General features: G+C 32.8%; 1 protein-coding gene across 2 annotated transcripts; it reads left to right on the top strand.

Annotated features, from left to right (window-relative positions):
- The first annotated feature begins 6 nt into the window (after positions 1-6).
- LOC126744897 (U3 small nucleolar RNA-associated protein 25 homolog) lies at positions 7-20,947 on the top strand. 2 transcript variants are annotated; one of them, XM_050452488.1, is made up of 6 exons: positions 9-544; positions 3,198-3,859; positions 3,915-4,157; positions 8,731-9,357; positions 15,143-15,319; positions 20,654-20,947. In XM_050452488.1, exons 1-6 carry the CDS (start codon positions 145-147, stop codon positions 20,819-20,821), a joined length of 2,277 nt encoding a protein of 758 aa, XP_050308445.1. In that variant the 5' UTR covers positions 9-144; the 3' UTR covers positions 20,822-20,947. The 2 variants fall into 2 exon arrangements, with proteins under 2 accessions (XP_050308453.1, XP_050308445.1); XM_050452496.1 differs by lacking the exon at positions 20,654-20,947 and having other exon boundaries at positions 7-544; positions 8,731-9,343; positions 15,143-15,278.
- Positions 20,948-20,952: the final 5 nt, after the last annotated feature.

Raw genomic sequence — 20,952 nt, 5'->3', positions numbered from 1 at the left:
CATGAAAATGTGAGGTTAGTTGTATTTGCGTGCCCCAAAAGCGATGTTTTCTTTTTAAGTTTGTTTTTGTTACAGTTGAATCACTTTTTAGTTGTTTGAAAAAACGTGAATACATCTTAGGGTTTTCTCACTATTTAGAGTAGTATGGGGCGTAAGTTAAAATACAAAGATGTGGTCAAAAAGCCGCCCTCGAACTTTACGAAAAAAGTCTCAAAACGCGGAAAAAACTTCAAGAAAACCAAAGAGCGTAAAACCTTCAGCATTTATAAAGAAAACCACAATAATAAACGGAAACATGACGATGCCAGTGACGAGAATAATCATAGTAAAAAGTCCAAGGAAGAGCTTGAAGATAAGCTGATCAAACAGGTTTATGAACCTGAACCATCAGATAGTGAGGAAGAAATCGAAGAAAACCCTTTGAAGTTACTTAGGGCTACTTTTGGGGACAAAATTGACGATTCTATAATTAGCAGCAGTGATACTGAGGAGGAAGAGGAAAACATCCAGGAAGATTTAGATGCTGATGATTCAGCTGGATCTGGTAAGTCTGTAATATTTATTTGTTAAGGTATGAACAGCAATTTAACCAATTACAGATGCCAAACTTAAGGATGAGAGTAAATTGAAGATTATATAAAATTCAGTGATAATATACAATTGAAAAATGTGATAATTTCAACTGGTTTGCGCAGTTTCTATTCAAATGCTCTCGGGGTGAGCAATTCATTCCAATCAAGTGCCCATTCTGAGGGCTGTTCAGCTATGTGGATTTGAGGTTAAGTTACACAGAATTGCCTCTATGAGATAGTTTCAAAGTAATTGCACTCAGTGCTAGTTTCCAAATTTACATTTTACCACACTGGGTCAGTGCAAAGCAAGTTAAACCCCCACTTGACACTGCTATTTCTAGGTTCCTATCAGCTGAAATTGTAATTCTGTTTGAGTTCGCATTGAGTAGTTTGTAGTACATTCGATTGGTGCAGCTAGTCGAAAATGTTATAAATCATTACAGAAAAATAATATGACAATCATCAAATCATATTTCTAAGATTTGCAGATTGATGTTTATGAAGCCTGTTAGTCATTTTAATTTTGAATTGGTTCAGTGAAATTTGGTAAATATCATTATGAGAGGCATATTTATTAAATAAGGAACACATTTTATATGGTTAAGCCTTAAAATGGTTATTGCAAGAGAAATCCAGGTAGAAACTCTTTGTTGATCTAGTATTTCTGGCATTAAGTAAATAAAATTTAATTGTGTTTATTTTCAACTTTCTTTCAAATTAATATCAATAAGCAGATGCTAATTATAACTACACTATATAAAAATAATGATACACATTTGAAGTGGTACTACCCATGTTACATGAAGAACAACCCACCTCATTTGTATATAATTTTTAAAAAGAAAAATGATACATATTCTTATCCTTTTGTTTTCCATAGATAAACACTCAAACATTCTGAGTTCAATTAGCAAAGCCTCTTTCTGGGTTGTGACCAAGCTTTTTAAAATATAAGTATTTAACAAACTTTCTTTGGATATGCTCAATACTGTTGACCCAAGTATCATGTGAGACCATATAATAGGGCCATATTCTAGTTTTGCCAAAACAAGCCTTTCAAACAACTTAACTCACACACTATGATTAAAATTATTAGTGGTTCTAATAACATATCCCAAGGACCTCATATCCTTCTTTAACATTTGTACCAATATGATCATTATTTGTACCAAGTAAGCATGAATCTTGTACATATGTCTGTGAATATATATTTTTAAATATAAAACTTATGAAGGCAGAAATAAGTATATTGAAGGAAAAATTATTAACATAGTGATGTGTTTTCAGACAACATAATAAGAGCAGGTGCTGCATCCATTCATTGAAGAGCACTTCTTTTGATAGTGTGTCTAACTTTGTCAAAGGTTATTTGAAGTCAGCAAATACAACATAAACTAGGGACCCTTTGTTTATTGAATTATTATAGGTATATTGTAAGAAAATCACTAAGTTCAATAATGTAGGTTTTGGAGAGGAAGGAAACCATTTTGCTCATATATATGATATCTAATATCCCTGTACAGCCTTTAAAAAAAAAAACAATTTTGAGCACCTTAGAAATAAAAATTGGTCTATAGTTCACCAGTTTCTGTTTTGAATCTCCCTTGAAGATGGGAATTATTTTACTAATATAATTATTTTACATTCATTGAGCAAGGGTGATATTTTATAACAAAGATTCAACATAAATATCAGTGGCTGAGTTAGTAGGTCACTGCAGGCTTTTAGAATCTCACAACACCATCAAAACCAATAGCCCTATTTCCCCAATTTATTTAGTGCACTGATAACATAATTTTCCAATATGGGTTCATTATTAAAAAAGTCAAAATGACAGTTGGGCTTTCAAAGAAGATATTTAGGATTATAAAGGCATCACCAAAGTAGGTAGCAAAAATGTTAGCAATTATTTGAGATAAGTTATTGTTTAGAACATTGAAGTCTTTTAATGTTCTATGAGTTATTGTAATTTAAAGTTGCAAGGATTTCGGATTCATTTCTATGGCTCTTGATAAAACTCTAAAAATACTTGGGGTCAGTAGCCAAGGCACCCTAAATCTTTAACATTTACTGCTTGTATTTTGAACTAATAGCATGTTTCAATTTGCGCCTAACCTCAACATACTTCCTAAATTAGTAATTTGCCTTAGTTTTATTTTTACTTATTAATTAACAGTTGTAACAAGCTTCATAATTTCTGAATTATACCAAAAACGAAATGAATTTGCCTAGATAAGGGAACTAGTTTTTTAAAAATACCTTTAATTATCTGGTAAAAAAACAGTTGCTACACTATTTATATTGGTACATGCAAATAAACTGTCTCATGGCATTTATAAAAAAGAAGCCTTAAAAAAATTTGTAAAAGTTAAAAAAATATTGAAATCACATTAAGGATAATAGACTTTACCTAATTGAAGAAATACCCAAAAGTAACAATTAACAAAATACTGAATTCTACTAAAAAGTTTTTCCTACTGGCCGAAAATATATAGAAATATATCCCAAAATGCTCACAGGGGGTATGATAAAAAAAACCTCAGTGATCCTCGCCTTTAAAAAATAATATTTGCATAATAAAATAGTTTTTGTAAAGAAATACTCCCAAATACCAATTTTTCGTAGGATCTGACACAGGTGAAGAACTGGAAGAACCTCAAAATAGCCCTGACAGCCTTTCAGAAGATGAAGAAAAGGAATCAGACCTTGATATCCAAACTGAAGAAGAAAACCTGGAAAACTCCTTAGACCCATTCGTCCAACACGTCTGCTATGAACTTCACCCCAGTTTATTAGAAAGTTTAGATGCTCAGCCCCCTTTGGTGGAAATACATAAGAAAACCTGGCCGAGACTCGGAAATCTCCTTATTCAGATACCCCAATGTAGCTTAAAAGAAAACTGCAATAATTCAATCCTTGACAAAACAACTTATGCTTTACCTAGTGCAGTACCAAAAAAAATTAGCAGCAAAAGTACCCCTAAAGAGCTACATATTAAGTCCCAAATAGTACCCAACCTTATGGCAGCCAACAAGGGTCTATTGAGGCAGGAAACATTGTTTACCCCTTTACAGCAAGAGATTTTTTCTATAGTGAACAACTATCAGGATCTGCTTTATCCAGAAAGGACTTTTGATAATGCCCAAGAGATTCGGTTCGTTTATTGTTTGCACGCTGTTAATCATGTCCTGAAAACTAGGATAAAAGTGCTACACCATAATGCGAAATTATCAAAAAAAGATGATGTTCCCGAGGAGTTTAGGGATCAAGGACTTGTACGACCTAAGGTAGGAAGGGTTTATTTATTTTTGCTTTAGAAATTTTTCAAATTTGTTGTTTTAGATATTAATAGTGGCTCCCTTCAAAGATTCTGCATACAAAATAATAAACACCATAATAACCATATTATTTAAAGAAGACAAGGGGAATGTTATAAAGAAGAATCGATTCGTTGAAGACTACACTGGCAATGAGTTGTATATGCCCAAAAAAAATCCTAAACCTGAGGATTATGAAAAGACTTTCTGCGGCAATACTGGGGATGATTTTAAGATCGGTATGAGTGTTACTAAGAAGAGCCTAAAGGTAAAATAGCTTTAATTCATTACACTATTAACTACTATATATTGCCTACATAAACTAAATTTGTTTACTATTTATTTAAAAAGTCAAAAGTCAAAATATACTTTATTTACTAAGTTTACAAACTTGTGCTAAAAGCTTCCTAATCCTAGAATTTATAATACAAGTATTTATTTGGTTATACAGGATACAGGTCAAAAACAGAATACAGAATCGAATTTGATTATACATAGAAGCATATTTTATATAATCAAAGAAAAAACCAAAAAAGAAGAAATGAAAAGGCGAGAACCAACATAAAACAAGAATAATAAAAAAAATAAAATAAATCTGATCAACAGATATATAATTAATTTTAAATATTAAAATGAGTCGTTAAAAACTCTTCAATGCTGTAGTAAGCTTTTGTTAAGATTAATTTCTTTAGTTGTCTCCTAAACTTTTTAAGGTCTGTAACAGTCCTAATCGAAAAAGGAACATGATTAAATATTTTACGACTAATAAATATAAGAGAGTTTCTCGTAAGTGAGGAGGTGGGGATTGGAAGAGATAAGTTGCCCACTTGACGAGTATTATGACTGGTGCAGGATGGTGGACTTACGGTCTTATGTATGAGTGTTGCAGTTTCCAATATAAAGAGTGAGAAAACTGTTAAAATTCTTTCAGCTACAAAAAGAGGTTTACAAGAGACTCTCAGACCAACACCACACAGTACCTTAATGCTTTTTTCTGAATAGTAAAAATTATGTTAAGGAGTTCCTTGGAGCACAAACCCAAAAATGACAACCCATAACGGATATGAGAGTCTATTAAGGCGAAATATACTGAACGAGCAAACAACCCCCCCCCCCAACTCATGCCTGGCAGCCCTGACTGCAAAACAACCAAAAGAAAGTTTAGCAGCGAGTCCCAAATCGTGGTTGTCAAACCTTAAACTCTCATCAATGAAGAGGCTGAGAAATCGACAATAATCCCTACCATGTAGTGGGCTCTACTCATCAAACTAAAAACCCTCTACATTATAAGTGAAGTTCCGCAATACCAAAATATTACACACTGTCTTACCTGAACATTTTTTAATTTGTACAGGAAAGTCGGCGTCAGTATTTATTATTTTTCCACTCTACCATTTATTGGAATAATACATTTTAACCTTAGTGCCTATTTTTAATTGTCCACTAAACAACAGTTCTTTAGAATTAACTTAAAGCCCAGAACAAAAGTCTTATCAACATTGAATACAAGCGGATTGCAGATGCACCACTCTTTAATTTTGTGAAGGTCCTCTACTATGAGAGATCTGACTACTTTTTGATCTTTGTTATGTCACAGAATTGTAGTATCATCGGCAAACTGAACCACTAGTCCATGCAGTGATAGAGAGCTTAAGTCATTAACGTATAATAAAAATAGAATAGGACCCAACACTGACCCTTGAGGTACACCACATTTAAGATGTGCTATCCCTGACGAAAATCCAGATGCAACCACCCTCTGGGTGCGGCCAGACAGGTATGACTTCAACCACCCCAAAGCCACTCCCCTAAATCCGTAAAAATCAAGCTTTGACAGCAGTATTCCATGATCCACACAATCGAAGGCCTTGGACAGATCACAGAACACCGCTGCTGCAGCCTCCTTGGAGTTCATAGGTAGATACACACTCTCCAAGAATCTGAAAATGGCATCCTGCATGCCCTTAGATGACTGAAATCCATACTGATTAGGGGACAGCACATTGTATTTGGTCAAAAAAGAGACAATTCTCTTTTTTGCAAGCCGCTCAAGAACCTTGGAGAGGGTAGACAAAATTGATATGGGAAGTTATAGGGTCGGTCCAAGCTACCACCCTTATGAAGAGGGATAATCATAGCTTCCTTTAAACAGGATGGGAACTCGCCCTGAAGAAATGACTGATTGATTGCCCAAACTAAAGCACCTAAAGCGCTCGCAGGCAGAAGTGACAGCAGACGTGAAGAGATACCATCGGAACCCGAAGACCTATGATTCTTCAAGCACTAAATTGTTTCAAGGACCTCGGTGGCATCTACAGGGTGGAAAAAGAATGATTGGTTGATAGCATTCCAATTAAGATACTGCAATGGATCGCCGTCACTGGGAACTGCTTCCAGTAACTTCTCAGCAATATTAGAAAAATAGTCATTGAAATTATCGGGCTTCAAGTCCGATTCAACCAACCGCCAACGAGAAGACATAGATTATTTTTAAATAAAATCTTATTTTTTGTGGGATATAAAAAATGACTAAGTGCTTGGAAAACATTCAAAAATAATTAAAATTAATCAAAATATATAAGAGACATTAAAAATGATCTTAATTGCCTCTAACAAATTGGAAAACTATGAAGGACAATAGCTTAATTTTAATTGCAAAATATAATCAGCATCCCGAGCATTTTTTTATATGATTTAAAATTAAGTTAACTTCTTCTATAAGTGCACTCATAAACTGGAAAAATACATTAAATGCCTGGAAGGAGACTCAAAAATTATCGATACAAAAAAGAACTCTACATAAAAAAAAATTTTACATTGATCCTGAACAGAATTATCTGTGTCACACACTCTAAGCAGTGAAGAAAATTTATTCATGTTTGTTCTAGATCTTGACAGGTAAAATGTTTGTGGGTGTTTGGCTGATATGCGAGGCCAATAAAAATTAAGTAGTTCTAACATTTCAGGCAAATCTATCAAGTTATTTACCAGTTTATATAAAAACTACAAATCAGAAAATTTCCGCCTTTTCTCCAGTGCAAGAAACGACAATTTTTCCAACAATTGTGTATGCGGAAAAACCAGTTTCCGGGTACAACATAATTAATATGGTTTTGGCAATGGGGGAACCAGACTTAAGAAGCATGTTCGAGTATAGATCTTATATAAGAGATATGTAAAAGTTTTAAACTAAAAATATCTCTGAGATTCTGAGAGTTATGAAACCCAGTCTTCTGTAGCTACATGTGACGACAATACATGTTATATGTGATTGAAAGGAAAGAGCACTGTCAAAAAAATAATGGAAACTGTAGAATATAAAGTTAGCCAAGAAAACATAGAGTTCTTCAAACTCTGGAAGGCATAAAAACTTGTGATAAAAGAACATTATTCTTAAAATTAAGCACAATCTATAGGAGAGAAAAATGATCTTAAATGCCTCAAATAAACTGGAAAATTAAAATAATTGCCTAGGAGGGACTTAAAATATTATTTCAGACAGTCAAACTGACTCACATGCCTAGAGTAAGATCCTGGACGTACTTTAGAATATTCCCAATTGCCTGGAAGAGTATTTAGAAAATTATTCCAGGCACTCAGAACAAAATAAACAAAAATCATTACAATTGAATGTCCTCTTAGAGAACCTGTTTTACATTTTTTGAGTGGAAATGCCTGGAATTAAATAAAAGTTGGGAAATATCAAAAATGACTATAAGAGCGTGGAACATATGAAGAACTACTTAATATTTCCCACTAGTTAATAAAACTTAGAGATATAAGAACATTGTTATTAAAATTAATTATCAGAGATATAAAAAATGACCTTAAATGCCTGGAATAAACTGAAAATAATATTCAATATCTGAAAGGGACTAAAGAGTACTTAATTAAATTATTTAAGTTTTTTTTCTACCTAAAATGAAAAAGATCGCTCAATAAACAACCAAGATGTTGTCTTGTATCCATCTTAAGTGAGACACCCTATATGTGGCCTTAATGGTCTGTACTAGCAATCTTCCCGAGATGATCGGAAATATGAAACTGAACTGCTTGGACTGTAAAGTTTAAATATGAAAAATTAGTAAATGCATTATCTAAACAAGAATCTCCTCTAGTTGCTTCGGAGATTAGTTTTTTATACCTAAAAGTGCGTAGTAAGTCAAAAACACTCAGGGAATCACTATCACCCACGGCACAGTTCATTCCAAAAGACACAATTGAAGTCACCCATCAAAACAATCCTCATCTGATGACCTATTTGACAGATTATTCCTTCCATTGCCTTCAGGAAAGTGCCCAAGTTTCTACATGATTAAGAATTTATGTTTTTTTTTCCATTGCAAGAATTATGATTTCTTTTTGCTTTTAGTTAGGATCAATTCACATTCGCAGAGACATTAAGAGTATTTAAAGGATTATTTTAGGCTCACAAATTGATTCAGATCTGTTCTATTTGTTGTTGTAAAAGGAAAACAATAGTGACATCCATAACGAATTCATTGATGTCAAAAATTCAATTTTAACAAAAATGTAAATTAACCACTTTTAAGCTTTGGACGGCAGAAGATGCCTGCGATAAATTCCTGGATATAATAGTATATCCCCAATTGCCTGGAAGAGATTTAGAAAAACATTCTAGGCATACAGAGAACCTTTTTTTCTGGAGATTCTTGGAATAAAATGAAACTGCTTTAAATAGATCTATGATATAAAAAACTACTTTATGAACTTGAAAAACATTAATTGCATTCATAATTTTTTTTGTATCTTTTCATATATTTTCTTCTTGTTAATCCATTAATTCTCTTTCTATCCGTTATTAGTAAATTTATTTTCAGCTATACTCGGACTTTTACTCATCAGACATCATAGTGGCCTCACCTCTGGGCTTACGGACGATCATAGGAGCAGAAGGAGAGCCGGACAGAGACTTCGACTTCCTAACCTCCCTGGAAATCCTCATTCTGGACCAAACGGAGATATTTTCAATGCAAAACTGGGACCACATCATCCACCTTTTTAACCATATGCACCTGAAACCGAAAGACCTTCATGGGACGGACGTGTCCAGAGTGAGACAGTGGTGTCTGAATCTTTGGGCGAAATACTACAGACAAACCCTGATATTCTCCTCTCTAACAACCCCGGAAATTAATTCTATTTTTAATAAAAAATGCGCTAATTTCGCCGGTAAAGTGAAAGTGGCCAACCCGATAGAACCGGGCTGTATGAGTCAAATTTTCGTACAGTTGCCGCATGTTTTTCATAAGTTTAGCGCGAATAGTCCAGCCGACGCTGTGGAGAGGAGATTTAACTTTTTCGTGCAGAAGGTACTGCCCCAACAGAGGGACAGCAGGATGAAACAGACGTTGATTTATGTGCCCAGTTATTTCGATTATGTCAAGCTGAGGAATTATTTTAAGAGGGAGGATATCGGGTTTGTACAGATTTGTGAGTATTCTAAGGTGAGTGTAAGAATTTTGGGATTTCAAAGGAATGTCCTTAAGGGTGGGACTAATTGACTTGGTATAAGTAGCTTATAGGTAATTATGCTGTAAAGACTTGATTAAACGTGTAACATGGAAAGTTGTTTCCTATAACTGGAAAACGTATATAAGGAAAATAACCTTGCAGGTCGGCGAATAATGAAAAAAAAAGATTTCTAATCTTTAGAAGACATAAAAAATGCCTGAACAATATGAAAAATTGTTTTCAATTCCTGGGTGACATGGTTTTACATTTCTCAAAGGCACGAGAAATTATCCCAAAAGCCTAGAAAGTATGAAATATTTAAAAATTCCGTTAAATACTTCAAATAAAGTAGCAAATTACATGAAATGCCCGGAAGAGGCTTAAGAATACTTAAAGGACCATTCCAGGTACTGAAACCGACTCGATTACCCAGAATCCAATCCTGGTAATACGTTGAGATATCTTAAGATAGTTTAAGATATCTAAGAATACTTTAAGATATCTATCTCAAAGGCAGGAAAATGTGGAAAATTAATTAAAATCCATAGAAGATATAAGAAAGTCCTTAAATGTCTGGCAGAACTTAACAAATTATTTCAAAAAATTGGCAAATACGAAAAAATGACTTTAAATAATTATAGGTATGCGAAATGACACTAATTGCTTAAAAAACATAAAAATGGACTAAGGAGTTTTTGAATGACGTTAAAAATGAATAGAGGTGCGAAAATCATGAAAAACCATATTGAATCTATGGAACATCTTAAACACTACTCCAAAAGTCTGGAAAAACATAGGAAATTGTTTCAAAGAGATAAAAATGTCCGTGAAGCCTGGGAAATTTAAAAAATTACCTCAAATAACTTCAATAAGCTCTAGAATTAAATTAAATGCCTGGAGAGGTTTAAGAATACTTAGAGGATTTTGCCTGGAATACGATCCTGGTAATACTTTGGGATATCTTCAATTGCCTAGAAGAAAATTATTTCAGGCACAAATTAAATTATTCGCCAAATGTTTGGAATTATATGATTGTTCCCTTCCTTGGGGGTCCTCATTGGGTCTGATTTATTTATTTCTTTATTAGACGGTTATATATATATATGTATATATATATATATCAAACGTATGTATATACATGTATATATATATACCAACGCTCCTAAATATATATATATATATATATATATATATAAGATATATACATATATATATATATATACATATATATATATATATATATATATATATATATATATATATATATATATATATATATATTTTATATATCTTATATATATATATATATATATATATATTTAGGAGCGTTGGTTAATCTAATAAAATGTATGATTCCTGTAGAGCATAGTGTTGCCATGTGTGCTTGGAATCAAACGAAAAATTCCTTCAAATGCCTGGAAGAGATAAGAAATGGGTCGAAAAGTGTGGACAACGTGGAAAATTAATTAAAATTGATAGAAGACATAAAAAAATCTCCAAATGCATGAAACAAAAAGAAAAAAACCACATGCCTAAAATAAAAAGAGCAGTTTGTTCAAATGCCTAGAAGATTTAAATAATTATCTCAGATACCTGTAATGGATGTACAAGAAGATTCCAAGTGCCTAGAAAGCATAAAAATGGACTCTTAAAGCCTGGAAACAATTAAAAATTAATTCAAATTATGTTTCTTGCTAAGTGAGTTGGATTTGGGGTCAAATAAAACTATAAGTAACGGTAAGTAAAATTAGGGTTGGAGTCTAATGTTTTTACAGACATCAAATAAAACTGAAAAAGGGTATATATCTATTGTAAATTATTATGTCCTAAACATATTAAATGTAATAATTATTACACAAATTAAAAAGAAACTTTTATTCTTGTTTATTACAAATTAAGAACGAGTTAAAACATACAAGTGGTCGTTTTAAAAATTGAAAAGAAATGAAATTTCATCTTTAGTTTTACTTTCTACACTTGGTTCTGAATTGTGATTTCTAACAGAATTAGACATTGGTAAAGACAAATACCAATAATAGAACTCTGAGGGAGTAGATTATTAATACGTAGTTTTTTCAGATCGGTATATTTCTGTGCCGATATTGGTAGTATTTGAGAATATCCTTTTTTAAGTTTATTATAGTTTTTTCTAAAATGAGCATTTATATCATATATACAGGGTGTTCATTTGAAAACTTCCCACCACGGATTTATCGAAAACCACTGTTTAAAAAAAAACGCCGAAATACGTCAAAAGGTTTGTCAAGGGGACCACTTTCTAACCTGAAATTATTTCATCCGCTTTCACCCTCTGCCTCCCAGGGTCATCCCCTTAAAAATTTTAAGGGGATGACCTTGAAATGAATGAAATGATGACCTGGATGATGATTTGGCAAGGGGTATCGAGAGTAATAGCTTGTTTAAAAGGTCTTTCGAAGTCTTTTATTTTGAAGTTTGATTTTTTTAAATCGGTCGATTCGTTTTCGAGAAAATTAGAATAATCTTTGTTTATCTTAATTTGTTCAGATAGAAAACAAAAACATGAAAATATCAGTTTTTATTTCAATAAGTGTTCAAAATGTTGTCCGTTTTTGGCCAAACAATGATATAGGCGATGCTCAAATTCCTGACGGACATTTTCAAAAACATGTTGTGGGATATCATGGCAGCTGTCGATGATGCGTTGACGAAGTTCATCCAAACTTTCAGGTTGGGGAGTAAACACAATAGATTTCAAATGACCCTATAGTAAAAAGTCTAACGGCGTTATATCAGGAGATCTAGCAGGCCATTCTATAGGCCCCCTTTGCCCTATTCATTTATCTGGAAACTCGTCGTCTAGCCATTGCCGAACGGGAAGAACATAGTGAGGAGGAGCGCCGTCTTGCTGGAAATATATTTCAGCCTCATCAAGTATAGGGTTTCCATCATCATCGATTTGGTTTTCACTGGATTCAGTGATAAGCGGATTGATGGTATTTTCCAAAATATCCAAATAAATGTCTCCATTTAAATTTCCGTTAATAAATAATGGCCCAATCACTTTATTTCCTAAAATGCCTGCCCATACATTAATTTTATGAGGGTACTGGGTATGCCCTTCTACACGTTTTAAAAAACTCGCGATATTATAGTTATTTAAATAATATACAAAAAGTCACAAATTCTCTTTTTTACTCAAGCAGCCCCAAAAAAAAACATGTAAACAATAAAAACTAACAAAACAAAAGCAAATTTAGTTATCACTTAGTCCAAACAATAATAAAAATCTAGTCATCCAAAACTGATTTAATGTAATTTGTTATATTTATCTTTGTCTTCTTATGTTATGGCAACTCACTTTACGCCCATAATTAGTAGACTTAATTTGTTTTGCCAGAATAGGATAATGATTTTTTAAACCGGTTTATCATATTAGTTAAAAAGTAACAGAAATGGACGTGGAAATGGAGACTAGTTCATTAGACTGGATGAAAATGGAGTTCACCGATAATATGGACATTGAAATTACTTCTTATAAAAAAATAAGAGTGCATATCGAATCAAACTGAATTAGCTTCGCTATACGTTGGAATTTGCAAATAAAATAATACGCATTTTCTTCCGCCATTTAATCTATTTACTTGATAAAATTTATAAATCAACCAAGAATGCCTTATCTTTTAAAAGCAAGTTTTTTTCACTATTGTTTAAAAACCTTGTGGACAAAAAATAAGAGTATTTCTTTATTGTAACTATTTGGTTTCTGTTTATTCAAATAAAAGATTTGTCTTTGATAATTTTCCATAAATACAAGTCAGTTTCAACAAGATCGTTGCATCGCGTTGGTAAATATGGGTCGCGCAAAGCATTGTAGCCCCGAAGAAACGCGTCTAATTTTGCAATTGAGGAGTCAACATAAATCCTATGCATTTATTGCGAATATGCTCAAAAGATCATCTTGTGTAAACTCCAGAGTTTTAAAAACTTAAAATAAAACGGAAAATGTTCCTGAAAATCGAGGCCGTCCAAGAAAAACCACACGGAAGACTAATAAGCTTATTGTAAGCCAGGTCAGTAAACAACCTTTTTCCACATCTACCTCTATAAAACGAAACTGAAGTCTAAGTATTATCATTAGGACGATAAAAAGACGTTTGCAAGACCAAAAATTATATGGTCGAGTGGCCAGAAAAGTCCCATTTCTAAGCAAAAAGATATAAAACAAAGACTGGCATTTATTAAGAATAATTTTAATGAACATTTTCAAAGAAATTTTTGCAACATACTTTTTAGTGATGAGACGAAGATCAACTTATTAGGATCAGAGGGAACATTATAACTGTGGGGGCTATTTTTCCTACAATGGAGTACATCCCATATTTTGGATTAAAGAGACCATGACAAAAGAAATTTATTTTGATATGTTGGATAGAGTTATGCTACAATATGCCAAAGAAAATATGCCTATAAGGTGGGTGTATCAACAATATAACGACCCTAAACATACGGAACGGATTGTTAAACAATGGTTTACCCCAAATAGGGTTTCGGTTCTGGAATGGCCATCACAATCGCCTGACCTTAACGCTATTGAAAAGCTTTGGAGGGAGCTGAAAAACCGAATAGCTTGTAACAACACAACAAATAAGCAAAATTTATGGAAGGAAGTTCAGGAAGCTTGGTATTCCATCCCAGTTGAAACATGATCGATTCGATGCCACGAAAATGCGCAGCCGTCCTCAAGAATAAAGGTTATTCTACCAAGTACTGACTCGCTTATCTAATGATGTCGTTTGTTTTGCGCCACATTGTAATTAAAATTTTTTATGGCCATTTTTGAAAAATACTGTTATTTTTTTGTCCACCATAAAACGTGTAAGAAATAAATTATTTATTTATAATTACAAATTAAACTGGTAACGTGTATTTATTTTTTTATGACTGATGGCATATGTTGTACAAATATGAAATCGTTATTGTTTTTTTCTCTATGTAGCACAATATATTATTAGAAATATTCAAATAAAACCAGGCACTCTTATTTTTTTTGCCACCACTGTATATCATTCCTACAGTAAGATTAACATCCATTTTTGACATCAGCCGACCTTAATCATATATTTGAGAAGGCAAAATAATTAACAACCGATGTCCTTCTTTTATAACAAAAAAAAAACTTGTTGATGTGGACACTCAACAACAATCGACCAGGTATCGGCTAGGTAGCCAGTCACAAATAAACAAGCAAACAAACCGGCTCTACAGTGCATAAACCGCCTATCACACTGTGGTGATAACCCCATAGCGTCATTTGACGTGCCAAGGCGCCAGCTTCGTAAACTTGGCACAGAAAGATGCGCATATTGAATAATAATGAATAGCTTAATAAATTAAATCAGGTAAAATAATGCTCTTGAGAACCCTCACCTTGTATTTCTCTCAAGTTGCCCGGCTCGACATTACAAAACACAGTCACTGATGGCACAATAAACTAATTTAGGTAACGAAAAATTCCTTGAACATTTATGTTATGGGTACAGAGTTGTACGACATCATTTAGAAGTGTTAGTTTTCTTTTTTTTCAAGAAAGTACCACATTCTTATACAAGATGTTTGACACCACTTAAACATCCCCAAACTAAACCCTCATTTCTGGTATCCATATTGTTTTCAATTCCGTATTGTTTTGTGTAATGTCGTTTCAACGATTTTTTAACAATGTAAAATATTTAAAAAAAAAATACATTTTACAACTATTTATTTCTCTTTTCAACTTTATCATTTTTCTTTCCGCAGGACTCAAAAATAGCCCGCGCGCGGGACATGTTTTACCACGGAGACGCCCACTTTCTCCTCTACACCGAGCGCCACCACTTCTACCACAGAATCCGCATAAAAGGGGTGCGCCATTTAATATTTTACCAGCCGCCCAGTTTTCCGTATTTTTACTCGGAATTGTCCAATTTGATGCAGGTACACTATACACGTTCTAACTTAGGACATTGAATACCTAGAACAAGGTTAGATGCAAACCATAGGCGAGGTGTCTGATTTCGCTTAATTCACTGAACATTTCTTTTAATGTGTTGTCTATTTTCACAACTAAAAAATGTGCTCCTTAAAACTTTTACTTGCTATCTAATAATAATGTATATTTTGAGACAATTCAACAAACTTTTCAGAATAAAAAGAATATTCATAACAAAAAAATTGATAAAAAATCAATTTGGAATACCTGATATGTTTACAACGCTAGTATCCATTGTTGCCAATTTGTGTTGTTTTCCTTCACATTTTTGCGGCGTTTACTGGTTCCAATAAGAGAAATATTTGGCAAATTATAATAATATACATACTTACCTACATAACTCTAATACGACTACATCACTCGAACGTATGGCAGCTCTGGGGGCGGTCACGCACCCAAGAGCTCCACTATTTTATTTAATTAAAGTGGTATTTTTTAACATAAAAAGTTGAATTTTTAATGTGTCGGTATTATAGGTATTGCGCGCACCAGTTCATACATCTTAAACGCTAATTTAGTGTAATAATTGCCGTCTTTTGTACCTTAATTAAAAGACGTCTGCGTTGCATATAAATTCAATCAGTGTCCCTCCAAATGTCTCGAAGCGCAACACGTTCGACAACTGAAAATGGTCAAAATTCAGTCGATGATTTGGAGAAATTGCACAGAAGTATGTACCAAAATAATTAAGCAACTAGAAGAAAAAATTGTGTCGAAGCTTAGTAAATTAGGAGCAACCGTATCTTCATTTTGTGATTGTTTCGAAAATTGCGAACACTCCATTGCCAAAAACTCAAAGTCAATAACTTTACTTGAAGAGCGATTAGAGCAGATGGAACAAAATTCAAAAAACAATTGTGTCAGAATTTGTGGTATTGAGATTAGAGACAAGCAAAATATTCCTGCACAGGTGTGTTTGTTTATTAAGAAGAACCTCAATATCTCGTGCTCACCTCAGGATCTGGACTTTGCCTTTACCATTAATAATGACAATAATCAAAGTAAGAAGCCTACAGTCCGCTTTATATCAACAATTAAAAAAAAATTGTTAAGGCTGCCAAAAAATTACTCAAAAACTCTGGTGTGATAATGTTTGAGGATCTAACGAAAAAAAGATACTCAATGCTGGTTGCCGCAAAACACAAATATGGGAAAAACACTTGGTCATCCGATGGAAAAATCTTTCATTTGGTAAATCAACTAAAAATTCAAGTTAATAATATTTAAACATTTTTTAAATTTTTACACATAGTCGTTTTAGTATTGCTGAGGCATGGCATGAAATTATTTTACAGTTGAAGTATTTCCACAAAAACCCTAATGGCACCGTATAATTTTAATAGCAGAATCGAAAAGTAGATTAAATTAACTAGAAAAAAAACCTAATTTTTTTTTTAATTTAACAAATCTTTCGTCTTTTAAAAGTTATAGCCATTTAAACAAATTATACTTTCACTACCTTCCCCTACTTTATGAAGGTCGGTATGCCAATGAGTCTGACCAAAATGATGGAAAATATTCCAATATTTATAATTATGTCAAAAAAAGGTACATTAAGCTGATATTACCCGGAGAAATTTTAAATTGAATTATTGACTCTCTAGTGACCAAATTTCGAACTTAATAAAACTTATGATTTCCAGCATTTTCTCTTGGCCAGTTTTATAATTTAGGAAACAAATATGAAATGGGTTGCACTGTTCGATTTAATCGCTCTTCCACGTGACCACCTCATCCAGAATAGATGAAGTCCCAAAAAAAAAAGCAAATATAAAATATTTTTAGTAAAGTTAAGATTCACAAATGTTAACAAAAAATATATTAAAAAAAGAAAAACTTACATTTTTCATGATTTATAAATATTGAGCACTCAGCATTTGATCTGTTCTCTGACGGATGCAGCTAGCATTAGAAAACTGCGAATTGACAGAGGAATATCGTTAAAAAGGTTTTATCTAATTGAAGGAAAATGATCCTTGGAATAGACTGGTACTTGGTCTATGTTTAGGTATTCAATAGATAAATCTAGAGCGAGCTTGGCTGATATGATTGTGTGATTCCTTCCGTTGTGGTCAGCATATTGACGTATTGCATAATAATTTATAGAAAAATTAAAATTAAAGAATAGAGGCCAGGACACTACCTTGTGGAACACCTTGTTTGATCATAATATAATACTTTGTTATTAACAGATACAAATACAAATACAAATACAAATACAAATTTTAATTTTTACCGACTGAAGGGGATCAAACGGTATGCTAATCTTTGGAAACTTTGGCGAGTGCTGTATTTCTGCTATGATTAGCTCGAAAACTTTTCTGTATAAGTGGTAAAACATTTTTTCCAATACTTTTGAAGCAGCAATTGGTATAATACTTGAAGGTTGAAAGGTATTGTTTAATTATTCAGATTCAAAGTCCATTGTCCAACAGGAAACAAATCCTAATAATAAGGCAATTATTGAAATATCAACAGATAATACGATAAATTCAGTAATGCAACAAATAACAATATCAAACTCATTAACTGATACAATATAAAACTAAATAGTACAGTAGTATAGTCTTACATTAAATACTTAAACAACTAACAATCTAATTCTATCTGAAATAACAGATTTGAAATGACTTAAAGTCATGCTAAACAGATCAACATCAATCGTTAGCTGAACATTATTGAACCAATTGCATGCTCAATATGTGGGCTCTTTTTTGGCCAAATTGGTGCCATAAGTGTCAAGATAAATTGAAGAAAATAAATTGTGTCTTCTTGTATGGATGTAGAGAATGGCAAAATTCATAGCTAATAGGAGATCTGAAGCATCAATTTGATTGTTACATATCAAATTTCCACAAACAGCAGATTGCTAAAGAGACAGTGCATCAAACCTTGAAAGCAATAACTGCTGACTAAAACCCCTCTTTAGTTTTAAGTTGGAGGTCGGAAATTGTCCTTCTTGAAGTATTAAAAAATAGTTCTGTTGATCTTATAATGAAGCCTAGGGTCTTTAAAGATCTTATGATAGTATCTATATGTGTATTGAAGGTGAGCTTTTTATCAGACCCCCAGGTCACGAACAGAGTCAGCGTTACGCAGAAATGATGTTAAATTAGTGACTGTTGATCTACACTGAAAAAAAACCATGCTGATTGGGCAAAATAAGACGTTTAATTTGATGAAACAGGTTGCTATAAATGCAGGTCTCAAAGAGTTTAGAAAAGTTGGACAAAATAGAGATTGGGCGATAGTTCTTCACCATATTTCTGTCTCCCGACTTAAAGACAGGGCAAATATTTGCTTGTTTCCAGACGTTGGGAAAACTGCTTGTACGTAGTGACAAATTGAAAAGTATACACAGAGGTCCAGCAAAAGCAGAAGCACAATCACGTCGGAGAAAAGAGGGAACGCTGTCAAACCCTGCAGTATCTTTATTTTTTAGTTTTTTTTAAGGATGATAAGATATCCATATGATTTAATTCATAGAGCTGTTAAAGACGCTATCGAAGAAATTTGCAAAAGCATTTACAATTTGCAGGGGAGTAGACAGACAATTGTTATTGTAGTTCAGAATATTGGAGATTTTAGATGTGTTTCTTGCTTGTTGTACAAATTTCCAAAATTTTTCGGGATCATAATGTATAGAATTTTCAGTATTTGCCCCATAAACCCTATACACAACATCAATATATGACTTTTTCAAATTATGAAACATTAAACTTAATGAGCTGAGGAAAAATTAGATATAGCATTTTTACACTTATAATATCTGCGCCAATAGAGCTCGATTTGATATTGTTAAACATTTTCAAAACATCAGCAGAAGTAACTTCTATGAAAGTTAACTTAGATATATTAGCATTAAGTTGATTAGCATGCTTAGTATCAATAATATTACTTATCAATAATAAATTAATAATTAAATAATTTAATATTTTTCAAAATTCTTTTGGATTTGATTTCAATTTCGATTTTTTTTTCCTAACGCACAGCTGTATCAACAAAGTTTCTTTTCAAGGTTTTTATACTCAAATCAGTTTAAATCCGAATTGAGCCTATACCTCATAGAGCCTTATTTTGAAGTCGCGCATCAGTAATTTTATATTCGGAGTCAACCAAGGCGCTGGAGATTTTGTTACTCTAACAGTAGTACGGGTGGCATGTAAATTAAATATACGCAGAATATTGACATTCCAGAACTCAACCATATCATCAACGGGGTCCAAGGCAAATAAATTTTCCCAAGCAATAGCATCTGTTAAAAATAAACTGTACAGATTTTTCCAGGTTTTTAATAAACATTTGACAAGTGAATGATTATGTGATCCATTGGTATCACATTATAAAGAGCCACCGGAGAAGCATTCGAAGTAACTATGCAGTAAGGTGTTGGAGTGATTATTTTTTCTTCTAGGGAAATTAAGCATTTGTGTTAAATTATAATTTTTTAAGGAAATATTTTAAAAATTTACATTGTTGCATCATATTCGGTAAAATATGTAAGTTTTTAAAATATCGGCCGTCAGAGGTACAATTAGCATGTGGAGGCCTGTAGCTTACACCAAACCGTACAGTTCAAGTAAATTTAAAACCTCTAGTTTGTCTATCACAACGTAAAATATCATTGCCATGAATACCAATCGATTGCTGACGAGCAATACTTTCAAATAGCCGGGTTTGATACAAGCCAATAACTGAGTAAATCCTCTGCCAAAATAAATTCAGAAAACAAATCAGAGCCAGCCTCTACAGACCTAATATTAAAATAATATTTAACAGAATTTAAATATATTGCACTTCATCTCATCAGTACGAATACCTGCTCCAATACAATTTATATGTATATAAAATTAACTGATAATATGTCATAATAACTTTCTTTACCAATTTTTAGCAAAAAGGAAGCTTATAATTTTATTATTTTTAAAAAGAAACCCACTGAAATCACTCAAAATATCTTTTTTAATACTAATACTATTAGGTACACCATTTAAACGTAAACAATGACCGCAGTTGCCAAATACCTGTATCGATAAAAATCCGGGCGAAATTTACACCGTTGCTATGTGGAAATTGTAGTATTATTTATTTTTTCTTTTGTTAAAATTGAGTAATTAATGGCAACGTGGAATACTAAGCATGTTTATCAACAAAATATTTCCTCTATGCCCTGTGTAGATGATGCGCTCAACTGAAAACAGCCAATGTTTATTCTAGTGTATTCAATGTTCTAAACGTTCTACCAATGTCCTTTTTTATTCCCATTGTATCGTTTTTAGGAGGCGAATATGAACAAAAAAGTGGGCAGTATGACCAATATGACCGTAACAGTGTTATACTCGAAATATGACATTTTACAGCTAGCTGCCATAATAGGAACGGAGAGGGCGACGAAAATGCTCGAGTCCGAGAGAGATGTGCATATGATCGTCACTGGTACCGAGTAGTTCTATATAGGCTTTACAAGAGACTTGTTATTGTGTAAATATACTTTTATGATTTTTAAACAAATTTCCTCATTTGATACCAGTTAATATCTTTATTTGTTACAATAAAAGAGTTATTTAAGTAAAGCAAT

Source organism: Anthonomus grandis, chromosome 1 (genome assembly GCF_022605725.1).
Source record: "Anthonomus grandis grandis chromosome 1, icAntGran1.3, whole genome shotgun sequence".
Lineage (NCBI taxonomy): Eukaryota > Metazoa > Arthropoda > Insecta > Coleoptera > Curculionidae > Anthonomus > Anthonomus grandis.
Note: the sequence above shows the minus strand (reverse complement) of the source record. Positions and strands in the feature narration are given on the sequence as shown.

Excerpts from the sequence above, each read along its gene's own strand:
- LOC126744897 (XM_050452488.1), top strand. The coding sequence starts at position 145 with ATGGGGCGTAAGTTAAAATACAAAGATGTGGTCAAAAAGCCGCCCTCG. Across the intron at positions 3,860-3,914 it reads AAGGACTTGTACGACCTAAG|ATATTAATAGTGGCTCCCTT; the intron begins GTAGGAAGGGTT and ends TTGTTGTTTTAG. Across the intron at positions 9,358-15,142 it reads AGATTTGTGAGTATTCTAAG|GACTCAAAAATAGCCCGCGC; the intron begins GTGAGTGTAAGA and ends TTCTTTCCGCAG.